Source organism: Alosa sapidissima, chromosome 10 (genome assembly GCF_018492685.1).
Source record: "Alosa sapidissima isolate fAloSap1 chromosome 10, fAloSap1.pri, whole genome shotgun sequence".
In the NCBI taxonomy this organism is placed as follows: Eukaryota; Metazoa; Chordata; class Actinopteri; order Clupeiformes; family Clupeidae; genus Alosa; species Alosa sapidissima.
The window spans coordinates 22,019,637-22,034,457 of NC_055966.1; the positions used below are offsets into that span (position 1 = coordinate 22,019,637).

Consider the following 14,821-nt stretch of genomic DNA (forward strand, 5'->3'; position numbering starts at 1 on the left):
TAACTTGTGTAGTGAGAGTATGTGGCTGCTCGACTCTGCTTCATTAGAATTCTGCTGCCACACACACACAGACACAGACACACAAGAACCTACAACAGAGCCAGAAGAACTTTTTGGACCACGCAGCAGTTTCCCTTCAGACTTTGTCCCATTAACTTCCAAGATTCATAATGATAATGTTAATGCCTTGTAGATTAAGTCTGTTATATGTTATTAATTGGATCCTGTTTTCATTCAAGACCCCTCCACCCACCCAAATGTTGCTCACTGATTAATTGAATTGAAAATTACAAATCCATCTTATAATGACTTATATTTCTTGAGCTCATTTTAAGCTTAAAAAATATGTTGGCAGCTCCAGATTGCTTCTTCACCCTCAAACCCACACATATATTCAACCTCAAGAGAGACAGTTAAATAATCATGCTCTCTAATCTTAAATCTGTGTAACTTAAACTAACAGACACGCACACACACACACACACACACACACACACACACACACACACACACACACACACACACACACACACACACACACTCACAGTGCTTCCATAGCTCAGCAAACACACACTCTTATTGGCAGTCTGTGCGCTACCCATCTCTAGAGATATCCACCCACTCTCTGTACTGTAGCTATGACCTGACCTGTTAGTGTTCTGCTGGGGAAATGCATTAAATAGGTTCAGACACCAGACAACCACTGAATTATAAGTATACACATCAATAGACTGCAGTGTATGTGTGTGTGTGTGTGTGTGTGTGTAGGAGTACAGTATGAGATAGGGTGATGATGGAGTCAGACAGGGAGAACCAGTTGGCTATCCAGGTGAAACAAAAGAGATCCTGTTTTTCTGGACATTTCGTTTCTGAAGCATTCCCCATTTAATAGACCAGCCCTCGAGCACTAACCCTTGACCACAGTCTTTGTTCTAGTCACTCTCTGAGCTGAATCAGTCTTCAAAAATTCCCTTTTCCCTTCTCTTCTCATCTAACATCGTGTCCGAACTGCATGCGATGCAAGTGAGCGTCAGCGACGTTTTGAGCAGAACTTGTGTCGGACGCCCCATTTCTGTTTCCCTTCTGTCGCTCACGCTGTTCTGCTATTTTGAACGAGAAATATGACTCAGTGGACCTGCATATGTAACAGATTGAATGTGGACGGAGAGCATTAAAATCGCAGTCACAGTCTCATACACCACAGTCAGTCATTTGCATGCAGTTAGAATACGCTGCAACTCCAACCCTGTCTCACCATCTCACCCTCTGTCTCCCCAACAGCACAACAGACTGTCTTTGTTCCTCTCCACAACAGATCAACAGATATATAAGGAAGCATTTATCACTTTTCCACCAACCTAGTGTCCGTGAGGGTTCGGAGTTAGTGCCACATCTCAAACCAGTTCCTCGTGTTTCGACACTGACTCTTGGTCAGGGAAAACTGAACGGTTACATCAGGGGTTATGGGTGAGGTTGTGGCCATTGAAGAGCTGTTGTGGTCACCAGTTTTGCCCAGATGTGCAGTGGTGAAGTAGATTGTGATTAGAGGCCCCGCGTCATAATGGAGAGACTGTCCAGTGTGGTAGAGGCCAGTTGGTGCGTGGGTCTCCTCTCTGGTCCCTTGACCCATAAGCATTTAAACAGTGTCCCCTGTTTCACGCAGATGATTGCGTGGCTTCACAAAGCCCTCCACGTTTGGCTTGCTCTCGACTATTTAGAGAGGCTCTTAGAGAAAAGTGTGTGTGTGTGTGTGTGTGTGTGTTTGTGTGTGTGTAATGGCTGTGTCGATGTGTACATAATTGTTAAAGGAAGCACGATGCATTTGTGGTTGGATGATGCTATCCATTCCCAATGTCCAGCATACAGTATATGTTCCCTTTGTTAGGGGAAGAGTACTGGTTGAACACATTCCCTGATATCTACTGTAAGTCCCTTTTGAATAAAAGCAGCATTGAAAAGGGCCCAGCATAAACGGATGCTCTAACTACTTAAAGCTGTTTTTTGAGCAGAACCGTCTTATCACGTAGATGAATGTGTCGAGCTAGAGGAGCTCAGCCCAAATGGCCCCAGCTCATTCTCAATTCCTCACGCATCTGGCTTCCGGAAGCCTCCGCGTCTCATTTATGGAATGCAACGCTCCGCCGGCCCCTGTGAGTGTGACTGGAACGGAATCCAACCCTCTCTCTGTCACAGCTAATCACCAGGGATGGAATAAAAAAAGAGAAGGGAAAAAAAGAAAAACTTCACTCGTTTCCTCTTGGCTAACTCTTTCCTTCCCCTCTTCTTGTCCTCTGTCTGTCTGTTTTGCTCTATTTTTGTCGACCTTTTTGGTTTAAGCGACTCTCTATATCCTTCTTTTTCCTCTCTCGCTTCATCTGTGTCGTTAAAAGGTGAGTCAGCCGTATGAGTGTCAGTTCATCAATTCATCCCCTGTCTGTATTAGTCCATGAACCGCCTTTCTCTCTCTCTCTCTCTTCTCTCTCTCTCTCTATCTATCTATCTATCTCCCCCTCTCTCTTCCCTCTATCGATTTCGCACTCAGTTGTGGGGATATAACCATGGACCAATTCCACTTATACAGCTGTTCTCCATGGCTCTGTGCACACAAATGTCCCCCCTTTTATAACTATATAGACACGTCAAAGGTGCCTGACAAGGGGAACGGTAGCGTGACATCCACAGACAGATTAATGGCCTTTCAATATGGCGTGTGGCAACAAGATCTACCAGGGCACTGAAAGTGTGACCTCATCATCTCTGCATCTAATGTCGACCGTAGAGAGGCCCTGATATGTCTGCTGCGTGTGACAATTTATGCCTGTTTTGTCACGGTTGATGTAAGAGATTTAAGATCACCTTGTGAGAAGAAGAGATTTAGCCATGTCAAGGGTGTTGAATTAGGAAGAGCTACGCCCGGGCTTACTGGATCCGCCCCAGTGCTTCGGCGACGGAGGATTTAGCTCCATGAGTAATACACCAGGAGTTTTGTGGGGAGCTTTTGGAAGCGGCTTATTTACACCCAGGTTAGAAATGAAGCTGAGCGAGTGATCTGAAAATGTCAAGGAGTCGCTTTGGAATACACTTTGGCTGACAGTGATGGCAGCCCACAAAAAGTCATTTGGAATAGAACTGTGCCTTGTCTTGCTCTTGCGGATTGTATTGTCATTCAGTAGAAACGTCTAAAATGAAAATCCATTGCTATTGCGCTACTACTGGTAAATTAAACCTGTTACCTCAAAATGGATTGCATTGCAACTTCAATTTAAAGGTGTCAGATGCAAGTTATTTAGCAAGCATTTCAGGACCGCTCCATTCACAGCTCAGGAGAGGAACATAATTGAACAGCTATTGTGTCCTATATGTAAAGTTAAACCATAGATGTTCTTCGGAGGTCATACAACTTGCCTGGCCCTTTATGGCTTTTTATCACTAAGCACATTTGCTGCTTGTGGCCTATGCATAGTATGTATTCAAATACGAGGGCCTGTCATTAGAAAGTGAGAAAACACTTCTGTCCACTTTATATGGTGAGAAGTTTATGGATAGTTGCACTTAATTGGGTGGTGGCTGCTAGAGTTGGTCTGTTGGGTGCCACCAGTCTGACATTAATGGCCTTTACCCAGAAAATTGGGTGTCAGCTGAAATTGATGTTTGTTTTTCCCCCGATTCTTCCACAGCTCACAGTGTTATCGCTGTCTGGCGTGCAGTATGGCACTTTTACGCTTTGCTTGTTTTCCTTGATTCCTGAAATTAAAGTAATAAAAGTGTGTGTGTGTGTGTGTGTCAGTGTGTGTGTGTGTGTGTGTGTGTGTGTGTGTGTGTGTGTGTGTGTGTGTGTGTGTGTGTGTGTGTGTGTGTTTGGATCTTTTGAAAAGGACTTTGTTTCTCAGAAGAGCCATCAAATAAAAGACAAGTGACAGCAAAGTTCCACAGGTTGTTTTGTAAAGAATCCTCAGTGGATTATTAGAGATGCAGTAATGGAGGATCACAGGAGGAGCCCCATGAAGACAATGACCACTACGGTGTACTCGATAATAAAAGTGATCTCAGGGTTTCAACATCTTGTTCTGATGTGGATTTGTTTTGGCTGGCTTCCTGGCTAGCTGATTCTAAACAGTGTAGCAGTTGTTTTATAAGGTAGGGGAATTATTTAGTTCAGAAGGTGTCAAGGACAAGGACACACTCAATTTGTTTAGAGACAAGACACTTTTTAAGACTTTCTTTTGGTATTGTGCCTCTGCAGTTGTTGTCTTGAAAAATATCAGACATAATTCTCCTAACTGAATAGTGTACTGTACATCATGTAATGACCGTGTGAGCAATTCTCAGTGAATTAATGTGTGTGTGTGTGTGTGTGTGTGTGACCTGTAGGAACATGAGCATGTGCACCAGAACGGCCCCTCTCTCAGCTCTCAGAGGCCTCGTGTGTTCAAGTGTCCTTCCTGTGACAAAGCTTTTGCCAAGCCCAGCCAGCTGGAGCGACACAACAGGACTCACACAGGTACGCGCAACCTCCCCTCACAAGTACAATTAACACACACACACACACACACACACACACACACACACACACACACACACACACACACACACACCTCTCCTCCATATATATAATATAGCAAGGAATAGGTAAATCTCACATCACTCATACACTGTATACTTATCACTCATATATCTCACACCAAGGTAAGACAAACAGTCTTACACAGCCACACTTCCAAAGATTACTTTTCTCACACAATCATTGGGCAGGATTCAGACTCCCAGGGCTTTTCAACCGATTGTGACCCAGGGACCACCTTTCTGGCTAATGAAGCCACCTCAAGACCACAGCTGAATATAAATAGTGATTCACACAGTGAGACTACATTATTGAATGCATGGTCAGGGACCACCAGCAATGCCTTCATGGACCACTGGTTGTGTTGCATCTACAGGCCCTGACTGTAATAGCTGTTAACTGTTTTTAGAATGGCTGCATGTAGCCTGCAGCAAGTTGCCCATTCATTGCCAATATGGCATGAGATTGCCTGCTGGTCAGTTGCATGAAACATCTTACACTGATGCTTTCTTGAAAAATTTAGGAAATTTAGGACACGTGAAGTTTCATTTTCACCTAGATAAGGGGAAAAGTGCTGTGAGAATCATGTTCTTTGATTTATTAAGTGCTTTTAACTAGGGCTGCAGCTATCGATTCTTTTTGTAATCGATTAATCTAGCACTTTATCGATCGATTAATTGATTAATTGACACATAACGAAAATGACATTGCTGTAAAATGATCACGCAATTGGCACAGAGGTATTTATTCTAACTCCAACATTTGACTCCAAAACTAAGCCCATTTATTGCAATTTACCCATTTAGTGTTTATAAGTGCCAGTGCCAACAATTATATAATGTTCAAAATGCTCTCTGTAAAATTGCAACCTCTAGTGCATGACTTAGCTGGGCGAACAAAGCTGTCCATACTATGTTGTGAAGTGCTGGGAGGGAGAAGAGGGAAAGCAATGTAATGTATTAATATGCACAACAAGTTTCATGCTGTAATCTAGACCTGACATCAAAGTAAATATCTGTTTTATGTAGATTTCTACACCTGCAGCATTTGGCATTAGGCTACTAACAAAATAATTTTACCATTACTAAAAAATAGCCTACCATTAGGCTACTAACAAATAATTTTACCATGAGGCTACTAAAAAATAATTTCTGGGGTGAGCCTATTTGCTATGGTAACCTAGAAACCTGTGTGTGTGTGCACGCGTGCGGTGCGTGAGGGAAGATGAGGATGCATGCATGTGTATAAGAAGGGGTTATTTTTTAGGCATACTGTCTTGCAATTGAACGTGAATAAGTTTAATACTTAAAACCATCAAAGCTAAACATTATATCACAACATCGCTACAAATACAGTATGTGATTAAAATCAGCCAACATCAATGTAGGCTATAGGCTACGTAGATAGATAGATAGGCTAGATAGATTGATAGATAGCCTACTTTATTGACACTTGGTGAAACAGCATGGAGTGGATGTTTTCGGTTCAGATGCTTGTTCTTTTCCTTTTCCTTTTTGAGTATGTAATGATCCCAAAACTTTACTTGAAAACTTTAGACATTCTCTGCCATTTATGGACATCTTGACTCCGCAATCGCGCCAGCTAAATTCAGAATGTATCACGATTCACGCGCTAGTGGTGTGCTTCCTGAACAACGGTCCGTGTGGAACAATCAGATCCCTGCGCGTATAGTGCGCGTCATAGGAATTTAACGAGGCTTCGAGGCAGGGTTTTTGCCTCGAGTAATTTTTGTAATCGAGTTATTCGAGTAACTCGATGAATCGTTTCAGCCCTGCTTTTAACACCATTCAACCCCTCAGACTGGGAGACAAGCTCTTGCAGTTGGGTGTGGACGCTCACCTGGTAACCTGGATTACAGATTACCTGACCGAGCGACCACAGTCTGTCAGACTGAAGAACTGTCTCTCTGACACTGTGATCAGCAGCACCGGAGCGCCACAGGGAACTGTGCTCTCTCCAGTCCTGTTTACCCTGTACACATCTGACTTCTGCTACAACACCGAGTGCCACATGCAGAAGTTTTCTGACGATACTGCAATTGTGGGGTGTATCAGGAACAGGCAGGAGGAGGAGTACAGGAGCCTGGTGGAGGACTTTGTGCAATGGTGCAAACTCAATCATCTTCAACTCAACACTTCAAAGATCAAGGAGATGGTGGTGGATTTCCGCAGGTTTAAGCCTACTCTGCTACCAGTCTCCATTGATGGGGTCAATGTGGAGGTGGTAAGCACCTACAAGTATCTGGGTCCCCACCTGGACAATAAACTGGACTGGTCAGCCAACACTGATGCACTCTACAAGAAAGGGCAGAGCAGGCTGTACTTCCTGAGGAGGCTGCGGTCCTTCAATGTGTGCAGCAAGCTCTTCAGGATGTTCTACCAGTCTGTTGTTGCCAGCGTCCTCTTCTATGCAGTAGTATGTTGGGGAGGAAGCACAAAGAAGAAGGATGCGGGGTGACTTGACAGGCTGGTAAGGAAAGCTGGCTCTGTAGTGGGAGCTGAACTGGAGTGCATCACTTCAATATCTGACAAAAGGACCCTGAACCCCCAAACTGATCAACATCTTGGACAATGAGTGTCATCCACTCCACAGCACTATTGTAAAGCAGAAGAGCCTGATCAGCTGGAGACTTCGCTCACTGTCTTGCACAACAGACAGACTAAGGAAGTCATTTGTCCCCAGGGCTATTGAACTGTTCAGTGCTTCACTTAAGGGAAGAGGAGAGATAGACTTCTCTGCATAGTCTGTCTGCCTTTTCACCCCGTCCATGTTTGGATACTGTCTGTCCACCAGCCACTTTTTACCACTGTCTTTCTGCCTCACTGTTTGCCAAATATTGGTTGGTCAAATATTGATGTTTTATCAGCCTGTGGTCAGATAGACTGTTCTGTCGTTTTGCCAGTAATCCTATAAATCCACATAGGCTGAGGTCATACATGCATATGAGAGCTGTCATCTCTCTGGGTGAAGTGGATCAGGTGATGGGAAACCAATAAAACTGAAATAATAATAATTATGCATTTAATTAGTGCTTTTCAAGGCACCCAAAGACACTTTACAATTTTCACATAGATGCAAACAAACACACAAGGTACATGGCCAAAAAGTTGCATAAAAATAAAAAACACAGAAAAAAGCGGAAGACAAAACTAGCCCTTAAAATTGTGGGTTTTTGAACATTCTAACATAAGATTCCATTCCGCAACATTTCAAGGTTCTAAAATTCTATGTTAAATTCAATGAACCCAGATATTCCTTAAAAAAAATTTTTTCCAACATTCCTATTACACCGGTGTGACCGTACACCTTTAAGGGCTAGAGACATGGTTAGTAGATGTCTATCCCTTCCCCCCCCCCCACACACACGTATATTTCCTGTGGGTCAGGGCATTGAGCCTGTGGAAGCGAGACATTCCACCATTCAACACGGAAAAAGTCTTCTAACCATTCCAATGACTCCGAAAATGTTAAGTTAAGGTAAATTAAGCTAAAAAAAACCCTGCATAGTTCCCTTTTAAAGAGAATGATTGTGAACATAAGGTTGCTCACAACATTTAGTACAACACATACTGTACATACAGTACATACATAACACTAAAGAATGAGGAGTGCTCTAGAGAGAAGGCTCTCAAGCCTAGAGCACAGATAGACTGTCACTTAATGCAACAGACATATAACAGACTTACTTCATGTGCTCACTAAAATCAAATGTGACTAAGTAAGAACTGTGTAAGAAATTCAAATGTGACTTTAGGTAAGAATTACACAAGTAGCTATTTGAAAAAGGAGCCGTATAACTGGGGGTGGTTAATATATCAAAGCATTTGATTCACTGTCTCTTACTCTCTCTGTCTGAGCCCCCCCCCCCCCCCTCTCTCTCACACACTTTGTAACAATCAGCCCTTTAACATTCTTTTTAAAGAACTGTGTTACTATAAACTCGCAAGGGGTTGGAATGAAAGTAGTAATCGATAATAAGAAAACACTGCAATACTGTCACAAATACTTAATGCCTTCTTACCCAAACAAATATGCATAAGAGTAGGTATACTGGCGTTAATAAAGCACACAGCAACCAACAAATATTCAGACGGCGCTGAACACAAACAAGAGAAGACGCACCAGACAGTTCAATTGAATGACGCGCTTAGCGCAGTATATTATAATTGCACCAATTATCCCGTGCAACCACACAATACTTGAATCCCCCCTTTGTCTCAGTCCACAAAATTAAACTAAAAGTCCAAACTAAAGGAAAACTTAAAGTCCTTCCCAGGATTGCGCCACAGTCTTTAAATTCCAAGCAGGAAACAGGTAGGCCGCGAGTATTATCCTTTGTCGGAACGCAACGAAAAATATATAATCCACAACAAAAAAGGCAAAAAGTTGAGCGCTGATCCAGTGGTATACCACGCCAAAAAATACAAAAACGAGATAGATCTCACCAGATCCGTAGAACGTCGGGCAACGTTAACACACGAAGTTGAAGTTTGGGTCCGGGCATGTCCTCTTGCTGGAGACGCGCGCACAAGATAACAGTCTATGCAATTAAATAATGTTCTATTCCCTCCCCCATTAAAGCCGTCTCTTAAAGGTGCCATGTATAAGAATTGAGGTAAAAATATATAAAAAAATGAGCTACACGCATCAAAAGAATGAGAAGAAATAAGGGCGATGATGTAATTAAAAAATGACAAGGTACAGTATAGTGCTGCAGAGATATCAACCTGAATTAGCATGCTAAATTACTAGCCACAGCCCGACAGGTGTATACTCTTTGGTTCAAGTACGCCCACAAGCCGTGCGAGTTATTCGTGTATTGCAGTTTGGCTGGCGGTTATGTTGCCCGCATATCGCCTCCCATGGCAGAAACTGGTATTATGACACCTGCCGGGCTGTGGCTAGTACACTACACACATGGCACCTTTAAGGTATAGTTTGAAGAGCTATCAAACCAAAGGGAACTAGCTTTACATTTCTGTAGCTGCAGCAAACAATACTGACGCCACATATTCAAACACACCCGCACTTGCTGAATCTCTCCACGGACCGCCCCACACACCCGACGCACCCACCTAAGTAAGCTTGGGTGCGCGGTGATGGGAATCGCGGGTGGCCGAGGCCTTAAAGAGACACCTCACATTCTTACCAAAACCACAGTGGAAAATAAATATATTACATAGGTATACATATGAATATCATTCCTCATACATAAACATTATATGAAATCAAGGTAAAGTTCTGTGCAATAATAAATGTTAAGGAACACTTAAATTAATGTGATTAATGTGATTTTCCCCTCTTTCCCTCTCCTTCTCCCACTATCTGTATCCCAGTTACCAAATTAGTCACATACAAACACAAAGCAAACAGGATATGCAATGAAAGCACATCTTTGCATTGAATGAAAAGTGTGTGTGTGTGTGTGTGTGTGTGTGTGTGTGTGTGTGTGTGTGTGTGTGTGTGTGTGTGTGTGTGTGTGTGTGTGACGTTCCAAAAGGAAGGACAGAGAGTAGAGGGAGAGAGAGAGCAACTGAGTATAGCATTGCATATGCGATTTGCAAGGTTGTGCAAAGTAGGAAGTTTATGCTATATATAAGTATAAGTATAAATACTCTTACGATGCACATCTATGCACATGATAAGCATACGTGCACCTGTGCCTCTTATCCTTAAATAATCTTCTCAGTGGCAGGGAGTGAATGGGAGCGTATATCAGAGCGTACATCAGAGTCTGCCCTGATAAAAGAGAGAAGAGGAATTATCACATGAATGACAAAGATGCTGGGGTCTTGATTTGAGCTTGCCTCACTGTGATAGAGACCCATCAAAGGTTAGTTATTGAGACTTCAGTTCCGTTAGTACCTACATTTGCATTAAATTTATTAATTTAGCAGACGCTTTTATCCAAAGCAATTTATATACGTAAGGGATAATGTATAGAAACGCCGGTCCGATAATGACAGGCGTTTTATACATTATCCCACTTATTATATGGCTACTTGCCAAAACAAAAAAATAAACTCCACGATATGTCTCTTTACATTTATTTGTTACCGTTTCGTCGTGGCTTTTGCTGAGAAAAAAATAGCTTGCAACACACGGTGAACTTGAATCAAACATTCTTTAGAACACAGCTGATCAACCGCCTGCTTTCACTTCGGAATAAAGTTCCATTGCACAAAGTGATGGACTACTTGCAAAGTGATATGGAAGACTTAAATCAGAAGCACAAAACTTGTTGCCATTAACAGCGGTAATTACATGAAAATAATTTACCGTAGAACATTTGGGAAATCCTATTCAAGTCAATGGAGCGTTCTTCTAGCATTGTGAAGAGCCATATAATAAGTCAGGGGCCACTGTCCTCGGAGCACCATAGTACACTCTCACTCTCACTTAAGTGCCTTGCTCAAGGGTACAACGGGAATTGAACACACAACTTTTGAGGCTACTGCATGCTAGCCCAGCTCCTTAGCCACTACGCTACCCACCGCCCCTGTTACTGTGACGAATGGACGAATGTGGTGAAGCTCATGGTCACATGTGCAGATGTGAGAAAAGTGTGTGTGTGTGTGTGTGTGTGTGTGTGTGTGTGTGTGTGCGTGTGGGTGGGTGGGGGGTCAAATCATGTGAATCTCCTCAACCTTACCATATGATAATAACTGACACCAACTTATTGTAGAGGCTAACACTAAATATAAAACATATTTTTATGGGTGGCCACTAGAACTAGAAGAGCACCGTGGGCAGCCGTGGCCTACTGGTTAGCGCTTCAGACTTGTAACCGGAGGGTTGCCGGTTCGAACCCCGACCCGTAGGCACAGCTGAAGTGCCCTTGAGCAAGGCACCTAACCCCTCACTGCTCCCCGAGCGCCGCCGTTGTAGCAGGCAGCTCACTGCGCCGGGATTAGTGTGTGCTTCACCTCACTGTGTGTTCACTGTGTGCTGAGTGTGTTTCACTAATTCACGGATTGGGATAAATGCAGAGACCAAATTTCCTCACGGGATCAAAAGAGTATATATACTTATACTATACCAGCTCACAATGTAATTTAATACATTTGTGGATTCTCCCTGTGATCCTGATCTACTCCAAAATGTAACAAGTTCTTCCTTCCACCAAGTCAGCCTGAGCAAGGCATCTGACCACAAGGTTGCACCAGGCGGAGAATGTCAGCTAAATGGCCGCTGAAGTAATTTATAATTGCTTGTCTTTTTGTGCGTCCTGCAGGAGAGCGTCCTTTCAAGTGCACGCAGTGTGACCGGGCGTTTAACCAGAAGAGCGCACTGCAGGTTCACCGTGTCAAGCACACCGGGGAGAAGCCCTACAAGTGTGAGGTGTGCAGCATCGGCTTCACCCAGAAGAGCAACATGAAGCTGCACATGAAGCGCTCGCACGGATATGGTACAGCACCCAGATTACACACACATTCTCATTCTCAGAGTACACACTCGCTCTCTCATTCTCAGAGTACACATGCTCATTCTCATAGTACACACTCACTCATTCTCATAGTACACACTCTCACTCTCTCATTCTCACACACTCTCTCTTATTCTCAGTACACACACAAGCTCTCATTCTCATAGTATAAACTCACTCATTCTCATAGTACACACTCTCTCATTCTCAGAGTACACACACAAGCTCTCATTCTCCTAGTACACACTCACTCTCTCCTTCTCACAGTATGCACACACACTCTCATTCTCACAGTACACACTCTTTCTTATAGTACACACTCTCTAGTACACACTCACTCTCTCGTTAAGGCCATTGCACACTGAGTCTGTATTTTGTGTCCAAAATCAAAAATTAAATACCACCTCACTTTGTATCGATCACGATTGCATGCCAGCTCCGAAAGTTTGGTCTGTCATTAAAGTTTTCGTATAAGGTTCGACGGTTTGCAGTTTTCACATCTTTATAGTGTTTCCTACGCTGTGTTCTGAATTTGACAGATTGAAAAAAAAATACTGATTTTAGTGCTTGGTGGCTCTTACTCTGCCAAAGGTCTTTCTTGTATTTCCATTTCTGTACTCCATTCATTCCCATCAATATTTAGTGTTCATTTTCTTCTCGACGTCTTCTCCTCCTTGCGTTGTAACTCTGTCTCTTAGCTCTTTGCTGATTTCTTTTGTACTCAGTGACCTTTAATTCCTCAGTCTGTTTCGCCTTAAAACTCAAATCACTTGATCTCGCCTAATCCGTCTCCCTGCACTGGGTGCTTTTTTTTCACTCCACCAAGCTCTCTTTCTCTTCATTTTCTCTTTGTCAGTCTCCATCCCTCACTCACTCGCTCAGTCTACACCTTCAATAAAAATCACCACCCACACACACACACACACACACACACACACACACACACACGCATGCACACATTTCCTAACAGCCTAAGCCAAACTGCCAATCTCCCCAGGTTAGCTTGTAGTTGTGCCAGGTTACTTTCTGCAATGTCCATCACTGTCAGGTGGTGCCCGCAGGCCAAAGCACAAATCATCCACGCCATGTAATCGAGCCTGGCACTCTCACTCACCTGAAGGACTCCCACAACTTTCACACACACACACACACACACACACACACACACACACACACACACACACACACACACACATTAACATAGATAGCCCCCACACCTCTTATCATCTACTCTTTCCCACACTGACTACCCCATCTTCCTAAAAAGTCCACTCATTGTGCATTTGTGATCAGCCATTCCCAGTGGGCTCTAGTCAGTTTATGTCTGGTCACGCTGGCCTCGTGTTGACAGCATTTATATTAGGAGCATGCCAGCCCCTCACGACTTGTTCTAAAGCAGCCACCACCAGCCAGCTGTGCACTTTGGCCAAACCCCCTGTGGCAAGGCAGAAATTAGCGCGTAAAACGTGCCTTGCATTCCGTCTGAAGGAGGGCGCCACGAAGCACCCTTGGGCTCATTGTGTGTGTTCGCTGAGAGGCATTCATGGTCACCACCGCCAGGTGGTTTTTGCATTAGGCTGAAATATTTCTGCTTCTTTGGGCTAGTCCACACGTACCAAACCGATCTTTTTTTCCTTAGTCTTCCCTGGGACCGTATCAAGAATATTTGCGTCCAAACGGATCCATCTCAACACGACTCAACACGTTACTTCATATCCCAGGCCTATAGGTGGCACTGTTACAGAAATTGACCAAAGCTTGCGTGCTGTAGGCTATACAAACAGACTGAGTAGGCTACGATGAAAATGGCTAGTGCAAACCAGAATTGTTTGTGTGGACTGATAGTGAACTGTCAACTGTAAAACTAATAAACATCATTTTTACGGTTTGTGAAGGGTGCAGTCACGTCCTTTATTTGGCTAACGCAGGTACAAATAATCTCCTTAACATTCTTTGGTTGTAGGATGGTCCGCGATTCACATTAGTTTTGGCTATCACCGCAAGTGCATAGGCTACTAAACGCTAGGCCTTCCCAAGTTCTAGTTCTCTCACGTCACTGACAGTTGCTAGAATGCATCAAGAAAACACAGGGAAAACACTGTTCAGTCCACCAAGTCATGATAAGCTATTGGCGCTGTGCAGCACCAGTGATATTTATCCTACTGTATGAAAACTAGTATTGTTAGGCAATACTATAAGTGTCAAGTCCAGGGCAGCTGAGGTATGGCAATGACATCATCAATACGCAAGTATGCGGTCCAAACAAACTCGCAAGAGCTACGGTTTCAGATTTTTCCACCCTGGGACCAGGTTTCAAAAAAGTGTGGTTTCGGGCAGTGTGTTTACAGGATTCGTTTGGACGATCGACCAAGACGATGCAAAACCTGTGCGTTTAACCCAAAAAGCGTCTCCGTGTGTACGGGGCCTTAGTGGCTTTATTCACATTCTCCCTATCTGCCTGTCTCCCAGAGGAGAGCGGAGGGAGAGGAGAGGGAGGGGTGGGAAAAGATAGAGGAACATGCAGAAAGAGACGGAGAGAGCCAGTGGATCGGAGAGAGGGGAGAACAAGTGGATGGAGAGAAATAGTGTGTGCGCACAACGGTGTGAGAGCGAAAGAGTGGAGCAAGAGGCAAGCACTCGAGCCCATTTAATCAGTTGAGTGAATTATGAAGAATTTGTGCTCAGGGACCTCTCACTCTCCCTTTCTCTCTCTCTCTCTCTCTCTCTCTCTCTCTCTCAAAACCCTTACAAATGCTCATAATTGCATCTGCCGGTTGCCAGGAGAGGTGGACAGAGCAAATGAGGTCAGGGCA

General features: G+C 43.7%; 1 protein-coding gene across 1 annotated transcript in view; it reads left to right on the top strand.

Moving 5' to 3' along the window:
• LOC121720876 (zinc finger protein 236-like) overlaps positions 1-14,821 on the top strand; it is an 84,135-nt gene that overhangs the window by 65,865 nt on the left and 3,449 nt on the right. Inside the window, exons 30-31 of the mRNA XM_042107348.1 lie at positions 4,372-4,501; positions 11,817-11,990. Coding sequence (XP_041963282.1) covers positions 4,372-4,501; positions 11,817-11,990 — 304 coding nt within the window. The remainder of the gene's footprint in view (positions 1-4,371; positions 4,502-11,816; positions 11,991-14,821) is intronic.